We start from the raw sequence: 25,975 nt of genomic DNA on the forward strand, positions 1-25,975 counted from the left end.
AAGTCATATATGCTCTGTCTTCATGAGATACGCATGAATGCCTGGCTGACCCCTAGATTAAAAAAACTGGATACTTGGTCAGCTCTATCAAGGAAGATGCCGCGGTGCTGGTCCGTGCTCAGAAGCTCCTAGAAGGAATGAAAGATCAGCGCAGACAGGAAGGCTATTCTGAGAAAGAAAAGCAGCAATAGACAGCCTGGGGGAAAATCCTAAAAAAATGGGTTTTATATCTGTTAACTAAGAGGATAGTGAAACCGTTTATACTTGTCAGGATAAAGGTGGAAGTCGCTTTCTTAGGGTTTTTTTCTTTCTTTCTTTCTTGACATTTTAATCTATTTTTCTTTTTAGCTTGCGTCAGCTTTTATTGCTATAGTTAAAGCTTTTAATAAAAATATATTATTAAAAAAAGAAATCCTAAAAAGTGGGTGGGGGGCAAGGATTTCCTTGTGTCCTTAAAGCAAAAGTTACGAGTGGCTTTCAACTTCTAATACGAGAATTCTTCTCATATTAAAGTGTGAATATTCAGGTTTATCTAATCGTATGTTTTTGCATTGTATATAGTAAATGTATATGTTTTTTTAAAAAAAACAAAAACCCACTGGATTTCACAGCCATTTGACAATGCTGCATGTAGTAGTGAATGGGGAACTCTGTTGAATGAAGAACATTGAAAGCGTCTTGCCTTAAACCTGCCTACGGGGCCAGGAACATAGGGAGAGTAGCTTTTCCCGTACACGTTACTGTATATCTTCCATTGCTGAGATACAGAACCTGGGCAGACTCGCCGTGTGCAGAAAGAGGTTTTCCCCACTCGGCTCGTACTCATTTTGTATCATTTCAGGAGCAAGAGTTTAAAAAAATGAAAACGAAACAAAAGCACCTTCAAAATGCTGGTGAAGAAGAAGGGCCTGGTGGTGATGGAAGAGCTGCTGCTGCAGTTGAGGAAGGCGAGACTGAGGCATCCAGTGATGAGTTTGGAGGCCCTGTTGGTACATGCTGGCTTTAAATGAAATTTTGGTAGTTGAGTGCAAATGAACGCGCTAATATAATATTTCAGCGGATGGTTCTTTAGAGAGATTTAGCACTGTTTTAATTTTGCACACCTGCAAAACGGGACCTCTGAGTAGGCACGTGGGGATTTTTCACAAATGAAAGTCAATCTTGGGATGGCTCAGAAGGGAAAAAGCTGTTTCCTCTCGAGACTAGAACATTGGTCTTAATAAATTGCAAGTGTTAATCAAATGAGCTGAGCTGCAGAAAATTGTTTAAGTTGACAAAAAGCATGATTGAAATATATTTTTCATCACAATACTATCTGTCAGCAGTTAAAATTATGCAAAGTAGAATAACATTGTTTTAATGGAGCAAGCTATCTTTTGAGTATTGGTGGTTATCTATGTATATTGAAATACGTAAACACCCACCGGAGACTTGCAGAGAAAATATGACTTTGCCTTTTAACAGTTAAAATAAAACTGAAGGTTTGAACACCAGGAGGGTTGTTGGGAGGAACAATCTGTCTGAAAAAACTTCTAATCCTACGGTGGGAAAGGGCCACTTAGGCCTCTTACGTAGTGCAGGAACCCAGGTTGAAATGTCACGGACAAAGAGTTAGCCGGCCCCGGCAGAGCAGAGACAGGGACGGAAGGAAATCTGTAGTTCTCCCTGGGTGACTAGTTGCCCTCCTAGACTTTTCTTGTCGATAGGACATTTTTTAGTCGGAGTTTGCCTTTTGGCAACTCACGTCCATTATTTCCCAACCTCTTTCCCGGGATGATGGGAGAGGATGGTTCTTGCTCTGCTTCACGTGGATGGCTTTTCCAGCACGGACAGAGATTGCACTCACGACTCTCCCTTGCCCTGATTATTGTTGTTAGGAGAAGAAAATTCCGATGCAGGTCTTTAAAATGAAAAGCGTCTCTTTCAGCTCCGGGCCCTTCGTCCCTCCGGAGGATGCTGGCGTCAGCGGAGGAGGAGACTGAATGGGAGAAGCTGATCCGAACCGGCCAGATGACTCCCTTTGGGACGAAGATGCCCCGGAAGCCGGAGAGGGGGAAGCCCCGCAGGGTGATGCTGAACGACACTTCGGGTTTTGAAAAGCTGCTGGCAGATCAAGCGGAGCTCCTGCTGGAGAGGAAGAAAGCCCCGTTCCGTAAGGGAGGCCGGCCCGGAGCACCCTCGCAGGGTCCTCGGGCCAAATCCCCCGTCTCTTTGGCGAAGGGCCGGGGGAACGAGGGCCCACCAAAAGCTGGCGGCCCTCTGCAGCAGCAGCAGCAGGCTCCCCGGCTGCCGGCCAAAGCCAAGCTCCACCGGGGACAGCAGGAGGGCTGGGAGGCCTCTGGAGGCAGGAGGTCTCCCGAAGGGCTCAGCGTTTCTGAGGAGGAGGAGGAGGGTGAAGACGTGACTCCCGTGTCCTGGGAAGACTCCCTGAAGCAGGAAAGCCAGCATGGCACGGATGAGGAGTTCTTCCCAAGCTCTTCGGAAGAGGACGAAGGAGAAGGAGAAGTGGGCGTTACTAGGAAGCGGAGAATAAAGAGATACAAGGATGATGGCAATGAAGACTACTACAAGCAGAGGTTAAGGTCAGTGCAAAACACATATTTATACTGTGGGAGGTCCAGATTATGGGATTAAACCGGGTTAAATTACAGTGTTTAGCAACCACAGTTGGGACTGGTGACACAGTTGCTAAGTGGGGAATCATGCCAACACAACTGTGCTTGCGATTTTATTTCAGCTTTCTTTTTGTTTTCCCACTCCCCCACCCCAGGGAATGCTCTCCCCAACCCTGGGATAATTATTATAATAAGGGAATTAATGCAGTCACTGGAAAGGAAGGAGCTACTGTGCAGTGGGGAATGTGGATTGAAGGAATGCACCCTAGCATCATTTTCCTAGCACCCTTGCAGCTCCCTGCCCTGAGTAATCCCAGTAAACAGCCGAGGCTAGCACATTCCTTTGGATACATATTCCCCCTGGTGTGCCTGCTTACTCTCTTGTAATTCTTTCATCTCCAATCTCTGGGGGTGGGGGGGGGGAGGCAGAGAGAAAAAACTAATGAGGCAGAGGAAAGATGCCTTAAAGAGATTGCGTGCCTGTTACTCTCTTGTAATCCTTTTCTCTCCAGTCTCTCTATTTCAGGATAGACCAAAGTGTTATATTTTTAGTGGATGCTTCTGTCTCAAAGGTGTAATTAGTTTAACATTTGTAGTAAATCCAAAGGCATAATTGTTATCTGGTGGTTACAAATTTGATATTATAAAAGAACTGCCCATCTTGGATAGATAAAGTTAGCCATTTTTATGTGCCTTTTCCTCTTCCATTCTTGCCTTTATTTGTTCAGAGACTCCAAATTTCTTTGAAATCTTGGGTTATTTCAGTTGTGTGGTTCCAGTTATTAGAAGGTTATTGGAGCTCACAACTTTGGAATTTAAGTCCAGCTTGATAGATAATTGAAAAGTTATGCTCTAGACTTTTTTTTTAAAAAAAAATCAAAATATGAAGTTTAATATTTTAAACTTTTAGTTCAATATTCCTTTTAAAATAACAAATAATAAAGCAAAAGCCTTTTTGAGAGATTTTGCAAGGAATTAATACATACGTTAAATGTAAAATATTTTTTATTTTATTAAAAGTTAGCTTTTTTCATTAAGCTAGCTTAATATTAAATCATTTTTAATTCAGTGTTTCATCAAGAGTAATGTGTTTTGATTGAAAGTTTTAATACGATCCACATTTTAAATCCATTCCAGCAAGTTTTTTTTTTTAATAACATTAAGACTGTAGCAATTCATCCTTGGTAAAGTCATACGTTGCCTGCAGTTGCTGAAGTTACAATAAAAGCCTAAATGAATTTTAGAGATATCAGTAACTATAATTGCTGGGAGAACATTACATCTGAAGTTTCATAGACTCTCACGCGGCTGTTCTGGCTGTCAGCCGGCATCTGTCCACATTGCTGCCGTTGTGCTACCCCTCCCCAGATGAACCCCGTTAAGGGAAATGCTCCTAGGAGATTAAAACCGGAGTGAAATTGCCAGCAAAGTGCCATTTCCTCCTGCTTGCGTTTTATTTCTTGAATTATGGTTGATGAAAACAACCGGATGGAAGGCGGGGTTGGGCCCGTTTCTCCCCCTCCGCTGGTCCCCCGCCTGGGCTGTTGGGCTGAGCGCTTCTCGAGGCTGTGTGGGGAAATCCCACTTCCTTCAGAAGAAAGAGAGAAAATGAATTTTGCTTCCCACAGAGAAGCTCTCAGGATTGTGCTGGGGAGACGGTTCTTCATCATGATTAAAATATTATGATGGTGAAGCTTGACAGCCAGCTGGGTGTCTCCCCTGAACATCTGAAGCACCAGGCCAATTAAAAAATCCTGGTTCCAGGGAGACAGGTGGGAGACAAGCGAGGAGGAGGAGGAGGAGGAGAAAGGACTCCCGCGTGGCTCTGGCCGGTGCCGTTTTTCTCTGCGGCAGATCCGCCCTGCCGTAGGGTGGGGGGGCGGTTTCTGTCGCCACGCGTAAGGCTAGCCACTGGTGTCAGCTCTGCGGTAGGTCTGATGTGGGGACTGCCTGTTTTATGATTTGCCAGATATCGAATATAGTCTCCTAGGGATGGAAGTCTTCCAGTCCGGCCCATTGCGCAAGGCCGGAGACCTTACTACTACTCCTGGACAAAGATTTCCCTTTGCCCTGTGGCCAGGGTCAGGAGAGCCGCGGAGGGGCTGGCTGGACAGAAGCTTGCCGCTTGGCTAAGCACTCTGCTGTTTTTGGAAGAAGATAGATGATGCCCAAAGCATGTGCTGGTTGGAAGAAGAGCCACTTTTTTAAGTAGTAGGAAATCTGTGTGTTGAATAGGTACACCCGTATCCCAGCCTCTCGACTCACAAAGGACTATCGTTCTTTTTTCAATGCATCTCCTTTTAAAGTTCCTTTGAACCTCTTTTACAACAAACACAGTGCTTCAAGCGGCACTTAAATGTTGCATTTCAAGGGCTGAGTAATCCAAAGTACCAACAGCTTCATAAAACTCAGATTTACTCTGAGTAGGAATCCAAATAGGCTTTCATTCCTAATTTTTAGTCATTTTTTGTTTGTTTGTTTGTTAAGTCGTGTAATTTTGATAGCATCATCTCAACTGCCAAGGAAGCAGCAATTAGACCGACCTAGTACAAATCATAAACAGATCCGAAGAATAAATCGTTCTCTCGGTTTCCAAAATGATAATGATCATTAAGGGATTCTTGTCTTTTTGAAATAAAAAAGTATTGTCTTCTAGCAACATAAACTATATATAAACCCAGCTTGATTCCTGGGTATATTTTGAAACATCAGCTTGTTCGTCTTTCTCTTGTTCTTGCAGTACATTAAAAATATAATTCTGCTTAATTCTATCCTTTTATATCAATTTGACTAAATAATAAGCCTTTTCTTGTTTATTGCAAGGTGTCTAATCACATGAAAATAGACAGCTGTGAAAGTTAGACACGGAAGGTGATTATTGAAAGCATTATAAAAATAGGAAGGAGTCAACTTCAGTAATGATTAATTAGTTTTAATTGTGGTTTTGGAATTTTTGATTCCTAGCATATGAATGATTGATTTATCATGTATGGTTTTGGTTATAATAATTATGAATTTTAACTTAAATTGTGGACTTGTACAATTGTACAGTGCTCAGTCCGTTGATTGTAATGACCTATAAGGCCAATAAATAAATTTAAAACAGCCGTTTTGAGTCTAAAGAAATCATCCAGTTATACTGAAATTATGCTGTTCCATCTAGGAGTGTTCCAAGCTTTAATGTGGAGCTGTTTCAACTTCTGGTGAGATTTGGGAGAATTATTGAACCGAAAAGGACATTTTGAGTTTAAAACATATTGTACACAAATATGCAATATTTTTACAGTTAGAAAAAAAACCTATTGATTGAAGAGTATTCCTCTTTGCCTGAATTAAATGCAGCAGTTGTCACAGAATTTTCCATAAGGAAGGGTGGATCAATACCCAAATAAAGTGCTGTTTTGATAAAGTAAAAAATAGAAATGATAGTAAAAATGTTAAATCTTATAAACAAGAACGTGAAGTTAAAAAAAATGATGCTTCTTTAGAAAGGAGCCAGATTTGAGATCCTGGTGCTTCAAACCTCTAAGATGTTATAAAGTGTGAAGTCCTTAGTAATGTATGTATGTATATATGTATATATGTGTGTGTGTGTGTATGTGTGTGTGTGTATAGCTCCCACCCTATGGAATGAACTACCCCCAGAGATCAGGGTAATCCCGGATCTCCCTTCCTTCCGCCGCGCCCTTAAGACATGGCTGTTTCAGCTAGCAGGACTGGCCTAGGGGAAATTTTTAGCCGGGTTTTAAAATATTTTTAATTAACATAGGCCAATATTAATATCTTCTTTTAATTATGTTTTTAACTATAGTTACTTTGGTATTTTTGTATCTGTTTTATCAGGCTGTTAGCCGCCCTGAGTCCGCAAGGAGAAGGGCGGGATATAAATACAATAAAACTAAACTAAACTAATATATATATATATATATATATATATTTTCATAACGTAATTAACTGAGCTAAACCTTTTTGCTTATTTACACAGAGAAACAGTTCTTAACCCAGTGGCTCAGTTCAGAACCCCCCCCCCCACTGGCCTAGGCCCAAAGCCTGCCCCTCCCCTCCCTTTGGCTCTTCTTTCGGCTGGCGAGAACCTGCCAGGGCTTGAAATGGGTTCCCACGCTGCCCCTTAAAGCCCTTGAAAAGCCCCCAGCCCTGCGATGGCCGGGAGGAGCAGGGGGGCACGAAGACGTGTGCAGAGAGCTATCCTTGCTTGTCCCTGGCTGGCCTTGTGTTTATGAAGAAGGTGTTCAGCTCTCTTAAGTTAGGGAGCCTCAAGGAGCACAGCGGGCGCAAAATAAATAAATGTCATCGTATGAATTACTCGGTTTACATGCTTGTGCGTCATAACTCTGGGTGGCTCACAGGCATCCCACGGCCACAAGCCCCAGCAGACTAATAATCCCTGTTCCCTGAGCCCCAGGGCCGTCTCAGCCCAGGGCTTGAGGGAGGAACTCGGTTATCGAGGCCTCGGGGAAGGCTGGGAGAGGGAGGGCTTGCCAAAGCAGCCCTTTGCTCCCCCTGCCCCCTCCTGTTCATTTCAGCTAGGGCAGGGGTAGGCCACCTTGGCTCTTTTATGACTCCTGGACTTCAACTCCCAGAATTCCTGAGCCAGCTAAGCTGGCTCAGGAATTCTGGGAGTTGAAGTCCACGAGTCATAAAAGAGCCCAGGTGGCCTACCCCTGAGCTAGGAGAAGGGGAGCCTGTGGGGGGGGGGGCTTCGTTTTGCTTTTGCCTTGATGGGTTTCTCCCGCCCATCCTCTGAATCTGAGCCTCCCTGGGCAGGGCTCCACAGGAGGGGCGCCCGGCCCGATTCCCAGCTAGGCCCTCTTGGGCTCCCCTCCGAAAGAGGGTCGCCTTCCCCACAAGCGCAGAGTTACCCTTTGGACACGCCATGGTCTTGAAAAGAGGGCAAACGTGTATTTTGAAATACCCCCCAAATGTTACATTTTCAGTCATTAAAACAAGCAACTCAAAATTTCAAAGCAGAAAAACACCCAACACCCCCCAAGAGAGATTTCTGTTTGCTTTTTGTCTCCCTGCAAACTTTCTCCTTTTGTCTTGGGAGAAATTGCTCTCTCCGAAGAGCCGGTTCAGACAGTCGATGTAGAGTGAGGTGGAGATGTGTCTCTGATGCACCAGAGGGCACCCTGTGTCCTCGTTCTCTGGAGAGTGTAGAACTGGTTTTTTTTTATTTTTATTAGAATTTATGCATGTTATGAATAAAACTAGGAAATCAATCTGCTCTTTCACGAAATACCTAGTTTCCACTGAATAAATTAATTTGAATTTTTATGAGAAATTATTTCTTGTTCCTCGTGTAAGGGCAAAACTCTCTTACATATAGTACTTTTGTATTATGAGACAGTGTTAATTCAAAGTAGGTCTCTCTCAGACAACTCGCTTGGCGTACAAGAGTCAAGGCGCTGGACCAGGAGGGGGCCACAGGAGTTTTAGTCCTGCTTTAGGCGTGCATGTCAGCTGGGGCCAGTCACTTCTCTCGGCCCTAGGGAGAAGGCAATGGCACGCCACGTCTGAAAACACTGCCAGGAAAACTCCACGGGTTTGTCACGTAGCTGCCAGGTCTCAAGACTGAGTCGAAAGCCCACGTGAGGCACGGACGCCCCCAGGGCCCATTTCGCTTCCTCCTCGGCCCAGCTCAGATCGCCATTCTCACCGCGATCGGCGCCCTGTTCACTTAAATGACCAGACTGTGAGGTCGGGCTGAAGGAGTTAGAAGTGTTTTCTGTCATTGGCACTAACTCAATTCAGCAGACCTTTAGTAGTACATAATGGCATATAAATTGAATAAATAAATAGTCACGCTGCCCAGAGTGGTTCAGGCAGCATGGCTACTATTTATTTATTAAATTTATACGCCATTATAAATTTAAATCTATATGCCTGATCCGCTCTGGAGGGCAAAATGCCTTGGGCATGAAGTTGGGATGAATGGGAGGATGGCAGGGGTGAGAATGGGACAGGCAGGCTCCTATGGGGAAAGCCCCCCCCTAAACCCTTTGCATCGGGTGGGTCGGTGTTGGCCACGTTACGTCTCGCCTGGCTAAGAGGCCTCTGAGTCTGAGCATCGATTGATGCAGAATGTTTAGCTCCAGTTCCTTTTCCTTCAAGGAAAGAAAGAGGGTCCTGTGGTGGCATGGATGCCCCAGCGGTGTTCCTCCTTCACTGGGCTTCGTGGTTAACCTCTCGGCTGCTGCTTATTGTGGGTCTGGGTATTGTAAATGTTGATTTGTTTGGCTTAAACTTTTGTCCATTTCCAGAGCAAGCCTGCTGTGCTCTGAGAACAGATGATGATAATGATTGTTACATAAAACAACCCTTTTCACATTTACTTTTTCTTTCCTGTGAGCTGCCTAAAGTATCAGGTTCTCTCACTTTAGTAACAATTCTTATTGTGATTTCAGGAGGTGGCAGAGAGAGCAGCTGAAGGACCGAAAAGGGCGCCCGAGCGAGGGCGAAGAGTCTGGCGAAAGCGACGAGGAGTTTCTGGAGGGTTTTAAAGTCCCAGGTTACCTCTTCAAGAAGCTATACAAGTAGGTATACGAAAACTTTTTTCTTAGACGTTTTACTTTAAAAACCTCTTGCTTCTTTCCTTTGTTAGTGCCAGAATAATTTTGGGGAAATCTCGAAGGACTGGAAATGGGGTTATAGAAGAGATCACTGTCTCCGGTGGTTGCTGCTGCAGGTCCCCTCTGTCGAGCACAGCCGTTACGGCTAGCTTGGCCGTATTTAACAATAGTGGCCTGTGGTCTGAAGTATATCTGGGAAGAGAGAAATATCAGAAAATGGGAAATTCAGAAATGGGGAAAGTACTTTAAAATGTTAGGGATTTGAGGAGTGGGACTTCATGTTATAGGTTGCCAAGGAATGTCTGAAGGTGGAGTTGTTGCAACGGGACTAATTTTGTTGTTAGTTTGAGAGGCATTTTGCTGCTCATCCAGGCAGCTTCCTCAGTCCGAGCAAGCCAGTTAGGCAGAGAGAGTCGTTGGAGACCCTCTGCCACACCGACCTCAGGGAGGGCTTCCCCCCCCCCCAAAAAAATGCCTTGTAAGGAGGAAGCTGCTTAGATGGGCAGCCAAACGTCTCTCAAACGAGTAACAAAACAAAATTACTCCAGTTGCCACGACTACTCCACCTTCAGACAACTCTAGCTGGATGACTGAGAATCTCCCATCGACATATTGTCAAGGAATATTGGGGGGGGGAGGGGAAGTAAACTCTAACTGAACTGCTGTCTTTCCTTCATTCTTTCATAAATGAGGTCTGTGCTGTTATTGAGCAGCCTGTCGGGATTAGATTATTGGACTAGTATTTCTTAGGAAACGATGTGTGCAACACCAGAGTTTTTCCCACATGAGAAAGGTGATCCTTGAGTATCATCAAAGGTATTTTAAACTTTTCTTTCCCAAAACCTTTGCGGTGTGAAGCAGAATCTTGGAGGTCGCTTCAGCGAAGACCGCTACTGAAAGAGGGTGCCAGCACAAATAAATCACACCTCAGATAATGGGTGAAAGTTGCTGTGATATGTAAAGTCGTCCTATTAAGGTTTATAATCAGTGTGTTTAATTTGCAGGTCCACCAGCCCTTATTTTTTCTGGTAAAGAAATGTTTCGTTTTGCGAAATGTACGGAAGTGCTCTTTTGTTTGTTTACTGCAGCCTGGACTGTATTGGTTGTGGAAAAGAGTACTGGTGGATGAGAGAAAGTTACAAGAAACCAAAGCAGACCATGTTAGGTCCCTGGCTGGAGTGAGCGGCTGCAGATCCCTCTGCCCTGCCCTGGCGCTTTCAGGGATCGGGGTCCTTCTGACCTTCTGCTGACCGTCCCAGCAAGCCACGAGGCGTCCTCACCACAGTTGCCCTTCAGAGTCGTCAGATTAGACTTTCAGAGCTCTTGTCCTTGTTCCCACAAATTGTTCTTGATGGGCAGGGCAGAATTTGTGGAACCTCACTCTCCATCCTGGCTGCCTGCTTCCCTCCTGCTAGGAATCCATATGGTTCCCCCCCCCCCCAGCCCTCGCCTGAAGGGCTCCCATTCCAGGTGGTCCTTGTGAGAAACGCCACTTGACACACTGCGCCTGGCTCACGTTTCCCCCCTCTTCCCCTGGGTGTGTGTGTGTGTGTGTCATGGGCTCTCAGTGTTGAGCCCGAGGGCAGAGATTGTCAGCGCCACTGTCCCTTTTAGCACAAGAGCCACTGAGAGGCGGGAGGGGAACGTATTTTAAGTAAATACGAAATAGATCTCTGTTTTCAAACTTCAGTTAATTAATTGATTGTTTTGGTCATGGATTTGGAATTATTTACTTGCTTTAATCTGGAGAATTGCCTCTGTTTGGTAAATTTTCCCTTATAATTCATTTACCAAGTAGGGGCCTCCTGCTTCTGCCTATTTTAATTCAGCTTAATTGACTTGGAACTTGTGTCAACACTTATTTCAGTGTTCTTTTTACCCCCAGCCTCCAAGGAGAGGTTTCAGGTTTCATGTATGGTAAACCTTGATTTCCTAACCATGATTGCTGATAATCCACACTTGCCTGGAATTACACAGCATGTTAAGTCCTGAATTGTGGTTTATATACTGCAGGGCCTGGACGTAAGCTTAGCTAAGGCCAAATAAACCACAATGACTTAGCAAAATGTGGACTCAATTTTATTCATAAACCATGTGATGTTTTAGCACATGGTTGGACACCCACCCGGAGTTTAACAGTAAACTCGCTCTCTCTCTCTCTCCCCCCCCCCCCCCCCCCCCCCCCCCCCCGTCTATCTCTCAACTGTTTGTTGATCTCCTGCCATTTTGATGCAAGAAATGGGTAAAAGGGAACTTACTTTGTAAATTAGAATGTACTGCACCTAAAATAGGAAAATATTAATGCCCCCCCAAAACACCTGGGGAAAAGCAGAAAAACTCAGCCCAACCTATGTGATCCCTGCCACCTGTTTGTAACCCCCTTTCTTCTAATCCATCAAAAACATGTGGTCTGTCTGGAACCCAGCCATCAGCTTGCCCTCGAAGCGCAATTAATAAAACATCATCTTAATTTGAAGAAGCCCTTTTACCCCTTGTCCCTCTGAACAGGCCGTTTGGCTGCTAGGAAGCCAAATGCTGTTGGGTTTCAGCCCTTCCCCCAAACCGACCAGGCGGCTAAGAACGTGGTCCCTGCGGGTCCGATGAAAGACGGGGAGCCCTTGAAGTGTCACTCACATTCAGCGTGAAATGGCCCTTTAAAGAAAAGCCTGTGTGTGTAATCCAGAGCCCTTTTAGCTGGCCACTGTGGCCCTCCTGCCAGACCCCCCGTGCGGATGCTACGCTAGGAAGAGGCCGGTCGTGATGTCCAGCTGACCCGTCTTCCAACGGTCTCTCTCACGTTTGCTCTCTCTCTCTCTCTCTCTCCTCCGGCTTCCCTCCTTGTAGGTACCAGCAGACAGGTGTGAGGTGGCTGTGGGAGCTGCACTGCCAGCAGGTGGGGGGGATTCTGGGAGACGAGATGGGCCTGGGCAAGACCGCCCAGATAATTGTCTTCTTGGCAGGCCTCAGCTACAGCAAGATCAGGACGCGCGGCACAAATTACAGGCAAGTGCTCTTTTCTCCAGACCGTCAGTCTGTGAAGCCCCATTAATGTTTCATGGGATGTATTGCCATAGAGAAGAGACCCATTCATTATTCACGATATTTCAATTACAATATTTCTTTAATTCTTACTGGGGAACATCAAAGCATTTTTTTTTTATGAGACAGTGGAGCTGGAGGGCAGGAAAAATTAAACATGTAACACTCCTAATGAATTCCAGGCATTGATGCTTCTTTTTGTAGCTGAGCCTCACCAGATACTAAGGGGCAATAGCGCCCACGGATTGCTTGCCACATTAATAGTTTACATCCTATGGACTCTTCGCCTAGTTGTAACCCTTTTGGAGGTCATATTGCAGTTTTTTTACATGTAAAGAGACGCTCTGCGTTTATGATACTGGTGCGTGTAGGAAGGCATGCTCCAGGTGAGAAGGTAGAATATATTTGATAATGCCAGTTTGAATGAATGCAAAATATACTGTCCAATTCCTGTAGGACTGACGTCCTGCTCGCGAGATGGGTTGCGCTATGAAATTCCTGGGGGTGCCCCCCCCCTCCCTCACAGGCTGGTCTTGGCCCAGCTCTTCCTGCCTCTAGGGAAGGAAACTGGGCCTTCCTGATTAGCCAGGGCTTTTCAGGTTGGATTAGGGATTTTAACTTTTTATCAGCTTAACAATTTGGGGTTTTTTTAGTAGCTGGGCCTCGAAGCAGAAATGTGTTTGTTCTCTAGGCAGAAATTTGAACGTAAAATCAAATGAGTAATAACAAGAAGCCTTCTAGATCCGGTTTGTTGCTGATGGGTCCCGTGCTGCTGGTGTCCTCCTGCCCCTCCTCTGCCCCACTTCCGTCCTCCCGAAGGGCGAAGGGCGGGCGCCACGAGGGACACTGGCGTTAATAATTCATGGAAGAGGGTTTCCCAAGGGGGGGGGAGGGAATGTATAGCGTGCACTGGGCACTGCAGACCAGCCAACCTCTGTAGATAGTTGCCCAAAGAAGTTTTCTGTGCTTTACTAGCCCAGTTTCTTGCCTTGTGACAAGATAAACTCCACTGGTGGCTGAGGAATTCTGGGAGTTGAAGTCCATGGGTCATAAAATCGCCGTAGTTGCCTACCCCTGGGTAAGGCGTTCAAGCCGGCTTTGGAAAAGGCCAGGGGGACACGACACACCATTGATGACTGAGAAAGCCAAAGGATACCAATGCAAAATCAGCAGGTGCTTCGTTGATTACGTTGGCAATAAACGGTAAAAACATTGAAGATTAAGATAGCAAACCTCAAATCAGGAGAAGGCTGTCTGAAACATTTTGGTCTTCCTGGTTTCCCCAAAAAATAAGAAAGAGGGGTTGAAGTTAATCTTTAGAGGGAAGCTCTTCTACGGCATTGATGCTGCTACAGAAAAGGCCTTAAATTCAGATGTGTTGCAGGGAGGATGGAGGGCTCGGCAAGGAAGCTGCAGTTGTGGGCCGCAAACAGTATCTGATGTGACATGGATAAGGAAAAAAAAGAACAAACTCGATTATAATTTGCATAAATAGAAGCCCTCATTTCCACCCAGGAGGAGAAAAAGTGATTGTTGTGTCATAGTCTAACTACACATTTAGTATTTTGCCAAATTACGAGCATCATATCTTAGCATGGAATTTAAAAAAATTGTAGCATGTTTTGAGAAGAGAAATTTATCTTTAAAAGCCGGGAACCTCCAATCCCAGAGCTTTTACAGGCCCTGAAACTTGTTTTGCTTGCACCGGATGGAGAGGGTATAATTTCCTGCACTTTTTCATCTTTAAATCTCAGTGTGTGTCCCCCCCCTACAATAGGTGTATCCAGCAATTCAGGGGGGGAGACGGGGGGGTGGGGGGTGGAAACCCTCAGTTTCTGAAAAGGGAACTTTGCTAGTCTAGTGGAAGGGCTGCTGCCTCCGGTCCCAATTCCTTTGTGCCCGTTTATCCTGGAGACGAACCGATGGAAGAAGAACAAAAAGTTTTATTTCTCATCCAAGAAGCTTCATCAGTTCTGATGAAGAACTGATGAAGCTTCTTGGATGAGAAGCAAAACGTTCTCTTCTTCTTCCTCAGGGGGAAAATAAAAAACAGTCCGGTTGCCTTTTGAAGAAAAAAAGCCCCTTTGGGATTATCATTGGATGCGCCTAGGATATAAGGCCGGAAAGAGTCTTCCTGGTAAGTGCATGCTGTGCTTAAACGTGTCTGCTCCAAGACCAGACTAGGCAGCTGCGGTCTGTGAAAACAAAATTCAGTTTTGCTTTAACTTTAGGAATGCGCAATGACTTTCAGTATACAGTTCAAACTTTTTAGCAACTTTCTGAAAGGACGGGCGTCGGGTATTTTCACTAATGTTTCTTTCCCCTAAAATGTTTAGTGAAAAGAAGTATGATAGGAACGCTCTTTATTTCTGATAAATTTGATAAGGCAATCGTTTCCTACAGTACCGAAGCGGTCATTTTGTCTATGAGCCGAGGCCCCTTTTAACCCTTGCGCTCCTCCCGTCTGCTCCAGGTACACAGGGCTGGGCCCCACGGTGGTTGTGTGCCCAGCCACCGTCATGCATCAGTGGGTGAAGGAGTTCCACGCCTGGTGGCCGCCATTTAGGGTGGCAGTTTTGCACGAGACGGGCTCTTACGCTAATAAAAAGGTACCTGCTTTTTCATTATTCTGTCACTTCAGCCTTCCAAGCTCTCTCTGCCTTTATTACATATTCCCGTATAGGAGCAGTTCTCATTTATTTCAAATATTGTATCATTATTCGTGGAGGCTGCTTGTGAGTGTTACCCATAAGCAGTCATTTAGCGGTTTCTTCTTTTTCCAAAGGGGGAGGGTGTATAGTCACAGCCCTCTGACCTGGAGGCGGGGTTGGCTTTATGCGTGGGCTGCTTTAAGACCCAGGTGGCCGTGTGCCCGAGTCCCATGAGGCAGGACGTATTAAAGAGCTCGCCACCCGGGTGTAAGTCAGGCTAGCAGAAACGGCTTTTACAAGTCTCCCGCTTCCTTCCCTGCTCACTTCTCCAGAGGGGGCTTCCCTTTGTCAGGAGGCTTGACTCTTTGCTGTCAGTTTCACAGCCTTCAGAAACTGCACAAAAAGCCAGGGTCGTTGGGCAGGGCCTTTCCACAGTCCCGGACTTTGGCCCCTTTGCTTCAGGCCTTGCTGAGTGAGGCCCCCTCTTTTGGCCGCTCTTTATAACTTTCCCATAATCCCTGGGTGGAGGCGTTTGGGGATCACCCTTATTAAGCTGTCCTTGAGATGTCTGGCGAAAAAGGGCACTCGGGAAGGGAATGCAAGAACCAGATGTTCAACAAAACTTCTAAAAAGTTCTGTTGAAACTAAAACAGATCAAGGTGATAATATTAAAAAATTAACCCAATTGGTCAAGCAGATGTACAGAGTATCTCAACTGGGATTATTCTACCTATTAGATTTTTGTAGGTCCAGACGTCCAAATTATTCCTCTACTGCAGTATTTTCTTATGCCTCTTATAGTTTTAGGTGCACGTATGGACATCGATCCCTGAACATCCAGTGCGTTAATAATAGTCAGTATTATAATGGTAGTCCTCACTTAATGATTGATCGCTTAGCGACTCTTCGAAGTTATGATGAACCTCCTAAGAGACACTTAGAAACCAATTCCAGGGTGCTGATGGCCACACACACACACACACACACACACTGCGGTTACCCAATTGCATTTGGGGTGCTTGGCAGTGGGTCCACATTTATAAACCCTCCGCAGCTCCTGGTGGCCACGTGACCCTCATTTCCACCAGGCCTTTTGCTGGTGTTTTCTTTTGCTGGTTTCTGGCAAAAAAACCAAAAAACCCAACAACAACCATAGTTTATAAGTTGCTTGTTTAACGATCACCACATTCACTTAACAACTGCTGGAAAAAGGTCCTAAAATCAGGCAGGGTGACAAGGTCACATCCTCTTAACAACCGCCATGGCTTTACGACCTTAATGCCGGGCTCAGGTACGGACGTAACTCAAGGACCGCCCGTTTCATGCGGAACCTGCACAGAGGCTGAGCCCTGAAAGGCTCCATTCTGCCAGCCAGGCCGGGGCCCGGGCGCTCCCGCCCCTCCAGCCCTCCTGCCAAATGTGTGACTGTGGAAGTCTCGCCGAACGAACGGCACCCGGTTGTGGAACGGTGTGGAATAAAGAAATTAACTTGGCAGAATTGAGCCCCCCTTAAAGGAGAGGCAGAAAGGGGGAAGCACAGGGCGGGAAGGCCTTGGGTAGCCCCCCCTTCCCCCCCCCGTGAACCCCCTGGAGCCTCTTCCTTTTCAGTATTTAAAAGACTTCTGGCGAATTTTACATCACCTTAAGCTGAAGGGGAGAAGTGGCCGTGATGAATGGCCTCCCCGTGTTTTCCTTCATTGTCAGCACAACTCCTTGTTTAATAAAGTTTTGGCTTGAAGGAAATTTTAATTAATTACAGCTTGGGTAAAACCCGAGCCGAGGGTCTCTGCTGTGCTGCGCCTGCCGTGAGCGGCCTTCCCCGGCCGGCCGGTGTGGCTGCTCCCCTTCTCTCCACCGCCCGCCTGCCCGCCCGGCGCTGCTGACAGCGTGATTTATGGCTGCTGTTTCCTACCTGCGCACTGATTGCCCTCCAGGAGGGTTTGCTCTCCTGAGCCTCTCTGGGAGAAGAGCCGCGCTTCCGCAGAACATCCTTTAATGACAAGGATGTTGCTGCAGCCGCTTCTCCGAGTCAGGATAATTGCAGACGTACCCTATTAATTGCAAAATCTAGGAGAGGTTACGCATTTACAAGCTTTTAATTTGAAATTGCCTCAGATGGTTTGTTCTTAGTTCTGAGCAGAGCTCTCGGTGGCCGTGTTCTCTGCCAGAGACCGGGACCGGAGAACAGGAAGGGTGGGAGAGGGGCCGCTTTCGTTCCCTGAGGAGTCTGGCTGTCAGAAACGCCACCGATGGGGAGCTGGACGGGCTCACTGCCCCCCCCCCCGGCTGTCCTCGGGCTCACTGGGCCCCGGCTGTCCTCCTCCGGAAAGGCCTTAACCCACGGAGCCGGGTGCTGCCATGCTGGCCCAGCCGTGGGTCAATCAGGCTGCCTGGAAGCTGATTTGTGGCCCACCCAACAGTCACGAGGATTTCTGCAAATAAGATATTTTTTATTGAAAATGTTGTTTGGAGGATGCACACTGCAAATTGTCCTACTTTGCCTTCAAGGGGGATAATAGCAGAAGATGCAAGTATGGTGTTTAAATGGCCGGAGGGCCTTTTTTTAAGGATGACTTAGTAGTGGGTGCCGTCATTGAAAGGGTTAGACTAGATGGTCTCTAGAATCCCTCCCAGCCCATACATTTAGTGGTATCTATGTTTTCAGCCATTTTTATGTTTAGCAATGGCTTCCCAGATCTGTATATTCCTCTGTCTGAAAATTGGGGTTGAAATCAGGTTAAGAGTAGAGTAGAGTAGAATAGAATAGAATAGAATAGAATTAAAGAATAGAATAGAATAGAATAGAATAGAATTATAGAATAGAATAGAATAGAATTATAGAATAGAATAGAATAGAATAGAATAGAATAGAATTAAAGAATAGAATAGAATAGAATAGAATAGAATTAAAGAATAGAATAGAATAGAATTAAAGAATAGAATAGATCAGAATAGAATAGAACAGAATAGAACAACAGAATAGAATAGAATAGAATAGAATAGAATAGAATAGAATAGAATAGAATAGAATAGAATAGCAGAGTTGGAAGGGACCTTGGAGGTCTTCTAGTCCAACCCACTGCTCAGGCAGGAAACCCTATACCATTTCAGACAAATGGTTGTCCAATCTCTTCTTAAAAACTTCAAGTGTCTGCACACCCACAACTTTTGGAGGCAAGTTGTTCCATTGATTGATTGTTCTCACTGTCAGGAAATTCCTCCTTTTAGTTCTAGGCTCCAGGCTGGTTCTCCTTGATTGGTGGCTTCTGATCCCTGCCTTCAGGTGCTTTGGAGGACTATTTTGTTTATCTCTTGTAACCTTACTTGCTAAAACAGAAACCAACTTGCATTGCTTTGAGAATAGGAAAGAAGAGATTTGAAGGAAGCAGAAGGCATTCCCGTTAAAGCAAATAAGTAGCTTGGATGTATTTATAAACATCTCTGTTTTGGGAATTGCCGATCAGGATCTTAATGTTCCTGTTTACACAGTCAAAAAGATTATAAGAAGTAAAGAATACTTAGCTGCACTAATAAGGGTAATTTTCTTGAAATCGACTATATTCCTTGACTTGTCTCTTGTAAACTGTGTGTTTCCATAATTGTAGATATATTTGGAACACCTGCAGTTTTACCACAAGCTGGAATCAAAACGATCGTCTGAGGGCCAATTTCCAATTTCATTTTTTGTGCTGCTGCACAGTAGAAGCTCCCACTGAATTCCGTGGGACGCAGCGAGGAAGCTGCAGGGAGGACAACCAGCCCAGCCCACGACAGAAACAGTGCTCGAAGTTGGGCAGCGTTAATTCCCTCCTCCCAGTATTTCTGGCCCCCTTCACTTAAGGTTAGCAGACACAAAATGTACGGCGATGGCAGCGGTCATGTGTGAAAAGTGCCGTCTGTGTGCGCATGGTATACATTTGTGTGTCCGTAGAGGTACAATTTGTCTTTAACTGGCAAATACGTTAATGCAAAATTATAGTTGTCTTAAATTGGGCATCACAAATGGATCGTTTTCTGCTCCACTGATGGCTCTGGTTTTCTTCTGGGCCTGAGGATTACTTGTAAATTGAGATTCCTGCTTTCCCAGAAGCCTTCCTTTGCGGGCTTCCCCTTCACCAGCGTCTGCCACATAAGGCCATCTGCCCACCCCTTGACAGAGGAGACGCGCCAGGCTGAACAGCCGTAAAATGCCCCAGGCGTGGTCTTGAGTCGACTCCTCTGTCCTCCTCCGCTTGCCGGCTTTTCTCTGTGCTTCTTTCAGTCGTGTTGTGAAAACCACCAGCTCTGCCCTGGCGCAATGGCGTTCCATCCCCCCAACCGCAGTCGAATGTAACGCGGCCCCACGGGGAGCCTGCTGGGTACAAATCTTGAGCACCCCCCTCCCTTCCTCCTCCCAGGGCCAGGGGTGCCTCCCAAGGGCCTCTCCAGACTCAGGTTCTCCTCGGGAGCGCCTGGCACGAGCTAAAGTGAGACGGCAGTTCTGGCTGGAAAGGAGCCGGGGCCGGGGCCGTGGCTGGGATGCAAAGAGATGGGAGAGAGCATCTTTCCGTAAGAGACGAGGAGGGAAGCAGGCAGTGGGGCACCTCAAGGCTCTGTCTTGGGCTTGGTGCTCTTCAACACCTTTGGAAATGGTCTTGAGGGGATGGAAGGAGAGCTCGCCAGGCTGGCCAATGGGGGGGAATTGCCAACACTTTGAAAGAGAGGCCCAAGACTCAGAAGGGTCTTGGAAGACTTGAGCCTGTCCAACAAAACGCAGTTCAGTGGGGAGAAAAGGGGGGCGTCTGCCTTTAGGCAGTAAAACCAAAGGCAGACCTACAGCCTAGGTGGCACCTGGCACAGCAGCAACAGCAATGGGGGGGGGGATCTGGGAGTCCCAGTGGACCACCCCTTCAGTAGAGGAGCCAGCAGGGGTGCTGCAGCTTCCAGAAAAAGCCAAAGTTTTGCAAATGGCCACTTTGTGAAAGAATTGCCTCTGACGTGTACATTGTACGTTTCATTTAAAAAGTCCCGTTTGTGATATAATTCCTCCTATGGCTGATTCCCTGTGACTTAACAGTCCAGATAATCATGTGGTGTCATACTGTCCTCCTTGTCATTCTTTAAGCTCTCACAAGACTTTGTTCAACACAGGACAATTGTTCAGTCAAGCTATGCAAGGTGGTCGTGGACCCTTCGCTGTTTAATGATTTTAAAACAAATGTTTTTGCAGGTGAAGCTGATTCGTGAAATTGTGGCCTGCAATGGAATCTTGATAACCTCCTATTCCTACATCCGCTTGTTGCAAGACAACCTTCAGAAGCACAACTGGCATTATGTGATTCTGGACGAGGGACATAAAATCCGGAACCCCAAGGCTGCAGTTACACTGGCTTGCAAACAGGTAGGATTCTGTAAAAAAAAAATAAAAAAAATGGGAAGCATGGTGTACCTTGCTTGGATTGAGGGATTTGAGACTTCTGTTCCGTTGAATGATGTCCAAGCGAGGCCCAATATAAAGCCTTGATGTCTGTGCATATAATTTAGAGTTGAAGAATATGTAGAGCATAACTTTCTTTGATTTTAAATGAAGTGGGTGTGTTCATTTCCTCAGTGAGGTTAATGAGTATAATTAATGGGTTCTAGTAATATCTGTAACTAAAGTTTTTCAAACTCCATTCAGCAACAACAGGATTTCTGTCCTTATCTCTACTTCTATAAAATCCTTTATGACACTACTCTTTGTATTGAATCAATTTATCCTCGTGTTTAAAAAGAGGATGGTTCAGGGAAGGGGAGAAGAAGAGACCCACTGACTTTCCCAGCCTCTCCAAGGAATATCTTGGTTTATTCAGCGCGAATTCAGTGATAAACTCACTCTGTATCTTTACATATTATTTGAATTTTAGGAAATGGTTTAATTAAATAACATCAGAATAATGCTTTGAATCTGGTAGGTCTAAATATCAACCATACTGATTCTTATGTGGTTTTGTTTATAAGGAGTTTTTTTTTAATAAGTTATAGATTAAGAGAAAACTACTTGCCGTGCGTGAAATTGCGTAGGAGGCCGTGGGATGGGGGGAGCGTTTGGGAAAGGAACCAGGATCTCAGAAAGAACGGTCCGGTTAGGCGGAGTCCCCGTTCTGGCCAGCTGCTGCGATGATTTTAATCCCATGTTAACCTTCAGCAGCCCTTTTGAAGACACCACGTCCATCATTCCAGCAGAATTGTGTCTTTTGTTTCAGGAATCACAATTTCTTTTCTTCCTGTTGCAGTTCTCCACCCCTCATCGGATCATATTGTCTGGGTCACCTCTGCAAAACCACCTGAAGGAGCTGTGGTCCCTCTTTGACTTTGTCTTCCCAGGGAAGTTGGGGACCCTCCCTGTCTTCCTGGAGCAGTTCTCGGTCCCCATAACCATGGGGGGGTATTCCAACGCCTCCCCGGTCCAGGTAACGATCAGGGGGGTGTGTCCCACTGAAAGGTCCATCCAGGGTCCCCTTTGGAGACCCTCTCTCGGCTCATTGGGCTGAAAATGCATCAGAATGAACTGCTGATTTTGGGTTTTATTGATTAAAACCTTTGGTTTATGGCAAGCAGGGAACTATGCTATGCCACACGGAGGGGGGGGGAGAGATGGAGGTGGCAATTGTGGTGTTCCTAACTCCTACAAAGAAGACTGGAAGTCACTTCCTTAGATACCTCTCCTGCTTTTTTTTTTATTATCCTTCACTTTTTCTTTTATCCTTATTTCCCCATCATTTCCATGCTGGAATAAAAGAAGTATGAGAAATACTTTCAGTAAAGTCACTGGTGCCTTTCTCCCCCCCCCCCCCAAAGGTGAAAACCGCGTACAAGTGTGCCTGTATCTTACGGGACACGATTAACCCTTACCTGCTGCGCAGAATGAAGGCCGATGTTCAGATGACCCTCTCCTTGCCGGATAAAAATGAGCAGGTACAGTTTTTAGTTTTGTGCAGTTTTCCCGTTTACGTGAAGAGAGGCTTTGAGTAAGACATTCCTGGAAGGAGAAAAGTGTCTGTGGACACAACCGGTCCTTTCCCTTTGGTCAGATGCCCCTTCTGGAGCCTCTTAATGACCTTAAGGAAGGTCTGGCCTAGCCGAATAAAACATTGCTCCTTAAACTTCAAGCTGGGAGTAAATTCAGATCAGATCCCTTACAGACAGATTGCTCCTTGTTCAGGTAAACAGGAAGAGCACTTAGACCCATATACCTCCTTCAGGGTGCTTCACAGGCCTTCTCTGAGCAGTTTACAGGGTCAGCATATCGCCGCCATGCCCCCTTCCCCCCCCCCCAACAATCTGGGTCCTCATTTTACCGACCTCGGAAGGATCCTGGAAATAAGCCTTTATCAAAGAAGATCCCAGTGATCTTCTGACCCTCATAGACATGCTGAGCTGCGTTTGCAGCTGACACTGAATTACAGTGTGTAGCACTACTATTTATTATATGTCCTGAATTATTTTGCAGGTACCTCCCAAGAAATCTGGAAATAGAGTGTTTGTTTGATTTCTATAATTGTTCGTCTCAGCGGGTTCTCTAGATAGCCTACTTCATAAAACATAAAAAAAACAATTTTCTGATATACCATTTTCACTCATTTAAGTTCTCTTTTATGTTTACAACCTGCTGCCAGATATCTGAAAAAATTTAGAATGCGTGGGGAAAGCTTTATGGACAGTTACGTTAGGAGAGCAGAAATCTGTTCAATTTGTAACTCCTTTTCTATTCCAGTGAATACTTAAGTTAGTTAAGTTTAAAAACAAAGGTTACAATTAAAATTCCGGTGCCCTGAAGACTGAGAAGTGAGTGGTGGAATTTGAGAGTGACATCTCTTGGCAGGAGATTGCCACATTTTGTGGGTAGAGCACTCGGATACCCACAGACAGGGGAACTCATCTCACAAATTGGAATTAATTAAAAGTTATGCCTGCAGACAGAGTGGGATTCCCTCCTGCGAGTCGGGCCTGACATATTGTGAGTTCTGGTAGGCCAGCCGAGGCGTTCGGAGATTGGCACCACGGAGACGCTGATCCCAGTCACGAAAGCCACAAGTTGTAAACTCTGGGAGAAGATTAGCATTTGTCGTTTTATTGCTTTAAGTCCATGTTGGCTTGTAGTACGATGTGAGTATAGTAATTTCTTCAATGTCTCTGTTTAGGTATTATTTTGTCGCTTGACGGCTGAACAGCAAGAACTTTACAAAACATTTATTGATTCCAAAGAAGTCTATCAGATTCTCAATAGAGAAATGCAGGTAAAATGCAGTAAAGTAATCAATTTAAGAGGTTACCCAAAGAAAAGCGTTAATGTTATTGCCATTTGCAGTAGAACAAATTAAAGGCCGGAGCTTGAAGAAAAAGTAAATGAAACTAAATTAAACTAACACTGTTCGCTGTCTGACCTTTCTGTCCTCTTCATTCGGGGTTCAGGCCTGGACCTGGGACATGAACGGCACCGGTTGCTCTCACCAGCGACCCACAGCGGGATTTGGACACCCGGCCTTCCTCCCCTTTAACCTCTTTGAAGGGTCCCTCTCAGTCTCTAAGGAGGGAAGGAAGGAGATGTCACTCCTTCCTGAGTGGAGAGTCCACTCAGTAGCCAGGGCAGGAAAGGTTGAGCTCCAAGATGTGTGTGTGTGTGTGTGTGTATAGATAGATATAGCTAGAGAGAGAGAGAGAGAGAGAGAGAGAGAGAGAGAGAGAGAGAGAGAGAGAGAGAGAGAGAGAGAGAGAGAGANCCATCCAGGCACACCTTGTTTGCTCTTCTTCATTTACCTCCAGTACACACATTTCCATGAAGACTGTTTGCGTTTTTGCTACTTTTTAAAACTTTTATCTGTTTCCCAGTCTCTTTCATTATGTTGCCTTCAGTGGTCGGTTTCTCTCTATAAAATGTATAAGTTTCTACCTGCATTTTTCCTAGAGGACTCGTTTTCTTAGATACAGTCAGCTAGTCCTTTAAAGTATACAGAATTTTGTCACGTGTTCATTATTTTTTTTAACAAACCCACAAGGCACATTTCATAATCTCAGGGTGTGTGTGTGTGTCGTGTGTTTTGTGCTCAGAACTTACTCAGAACCTCTGCAGGAGTCAGGATTTCCCCACTGACTCTGCCATTCAGGTATTACTCAGTGGACATATATCTCCTCCTGTGGGCAAAGTTTTGATACTGATATGGAACTCAGCAGGTGAACCCCACCTGTCTCTTGGGGCTCTGATGAGAACTTTTTTTCGGAATAATTATTTATAAATGGATTTATAACCCCCTCTTGTCGGTCAGGTGCTTCAGAATAGGGCTTTGTTCGGCTGTGTTTCCTGTGCAGATATTCCCTGGGCTGATAGCCCTGAGAAAAATCTGCAACCATCCAGATATCTTTTCTGGTGGACCTAAGATCCTGAAGGGGACACCCGAGGAAGACTTGAGCGAAGAAGACCGGTTTGGATTCTGGAAGCGTTCTGGGAAGCTGATCGTCGTGGAGTCTCTGCTGAAAATATGGCACAGGCAGGGCCACCGGCTGCTGCTCTTCACCCAGTCCAGGCAGGTCAGTGTCAAGAGACGAGGCGGCTGGCAGGTTTGGAACGCGGGACTGGCCACGGTGTAAATGCATTGGGATAGCTGCGTGGCTGGAGGCCTCTTTTGTGCAAAAAGGCACTTGGCTTCATGGAGCTCCGGTGCTGGCCGTCCGCTGCCTTCTGTCCGAGGCAGGCCAGAGCTGCTTCCCATCCTGGGTGCTGCTAAAGGCCCTGTATGTGGGGGGGGGGTTCTTCCATGCTCTTATAATAATAAAAAAAAACACAAGAAAATATAATCACAAACAATTAAACACCAGAAGGAAATTACAACATTCTCCTCTAATAGTTACAGCTCTTAAAAGAAATTTAGAAACCTGATTTCTTCCATGCTGCAGATGCTGCACATCCTGGAAGTGTTTTTAAAGGAAAGGAACTACTCCTACCTCAAAATGGACGGCACCACCACAGTGGCCTCCAGGCAGCCTCTGATTGCCAGATTCAATGAGGTGAGGAACTCGCGGTGAGGCCTCGGCATAAGCTGCGTGTGTGTTTGATCAAGGTTAACCACAACCGATCCGAACCAGTTAGCGGCAAATGCCCAGAGTTGTAAGATTTGCTAGTACCGTATTCCAAACACTTTACGCTCAAAATCCCCCAAATACGGGGGCCTGTTCCATGGAAAGGCTCTGGGTTTTCTCCTCTTGGTTATCCTCTGTATCGGAGGCTTCTGCCCCTTTTTTTGTTGAGGTTTGTCTTATCCAATCCGTGATTAAAATAATGGGCAATAAAATTACATAGCATGGAAACGTCGATGCCCGCATCCCTAAGTTTGAAAAGAAACGCGAGACTCTCCTCCCGCTTGCGCTCCACTCCTTGAAAGGCGGAGGGTGTGATGGATTTTCGAAGGACGTTTCCTAGGGACGCTTTGTCTTGAAAATCTTTGCAGGATGCGTCCATCTTTGTCTTTCTCCTGACTACTCGAGTTGGTGGGCTTGGGATTAACCTGACAGGGGCCGACCGGGTGATCATCTATGACCCTGACTGGAATCCCAGCACAGACACCCAGGTGGGTCACTGGAGAAGAACCGTGCCTTTAATAAAAGCGTGCTTTCATTGAGTCATTAAATGATTTTGAACAGCCCCACCTTCCCGTAGTCAAGGGGAAAGGAAAGAACCCCGAGGGTTTAGCAGGAAAAGCACGCTTCCCAACTGTTGGAGGGCCACCCGTGGAAAGTGGGGACGAGCGTTCGGAGCCCTTGCAGCGGTGTTCACCCCAGCAGCAACCCTGCCTGGTCCTTCTTTGCCCTCTGAAGGGGACCTTGCAAAGCTGGTGTCCGTGTTCTAGGCCCGGGAACGCGCCTGGAGGATCGGCCAGACCCGAGACGTGACTGTGTACCGGCTTCTCACTGCAGGGACCATTGAAGAAAAGATCTACCACAGGTGGGTGCGAGGCGGCTGCTGGGCTCCTCTGCTGCTGCCCTTCTGCCGGGTGTCAAGGTTTGAGAATCTGCATCCAGCCGCTTCCCCTCTTTTGCTTGCGTGGCCCAGCCCCCCCCCCCCCCC

The 25,975-nt window shown here is 46.0% G+C and overlaps 1 protein-coding gene across 1 annotated transcript in view; it reads left to right on the forward strand.

Moving 5' to 3' along the window:
• The window catches only part of ERCC6 (ERCC excision repair 6, chromatin remodeling factor), a 32,992-nt gene that overhangs the window by 1,494 nt on the left and 5,523 nt on the right, over positions 1–25,975 (forward strand). The window contains exons 3-15 of the mRNA XM_029285501.1: positions 842–989; positions 1,928–2,582; positions 9,041–9,169; positions 12,050–12,208; positions 14,718–14,853; positions 20,105–20,275; positions 21,150–21,326; positions 21,715–21,831; positions 23,058–23,153; positions 24,223–24,441; positions 24,808–24,918; positions 25,359–25,478; positions 25,758–25,852. Of these exons, the coding sequence (XP_029141334.1) occupies positions 842–989; positions 1,928–2,582; positions 9,041–9,169; positions 12,050–12,208; positions 14,718–14,853; positions 20,105–20,275; positions 21,150–21,326; positions 21,715–21,831; positions 23,058–23,153; positions 24,223–24,441; positions 24,808–24,918; positions 25,359–25,478; positions 25,758–25,852 (2,333 nt within the window). The remainder of the gene's footprint in view (positions 1–841; positions 990–1,927; positions 2,583–9,040; positions 9,170–12,049; positions 12,209–14,717; positions 14,854–20,104; positions 20,276–21,149; positions 21,327–21,714; positions 21,832–23,057; positions 23,154–24,222; positions 24,442–24,807; positions 24,919–25,358; positions 25,479–25,757; positions 25,853–25,975) is intronic.

This window comes from Protobothrops mucrosquamatus, unplaced genomic scaffold (assembly GCF_001527695.2).
Source record: "Protobothrops mucrosquamatus isolate PMUCROS unplaced genomic scaffold, P.Mucros_1.0 scaffold1781, whole genome shotgun sequence".
Taxonomy (NCBI): Eukaryota; Metazoa; Chordata; class Lepidosauria; order Squamata; family Viperidae; genus Protobothrops; species Protobothrops mucrosquamatus.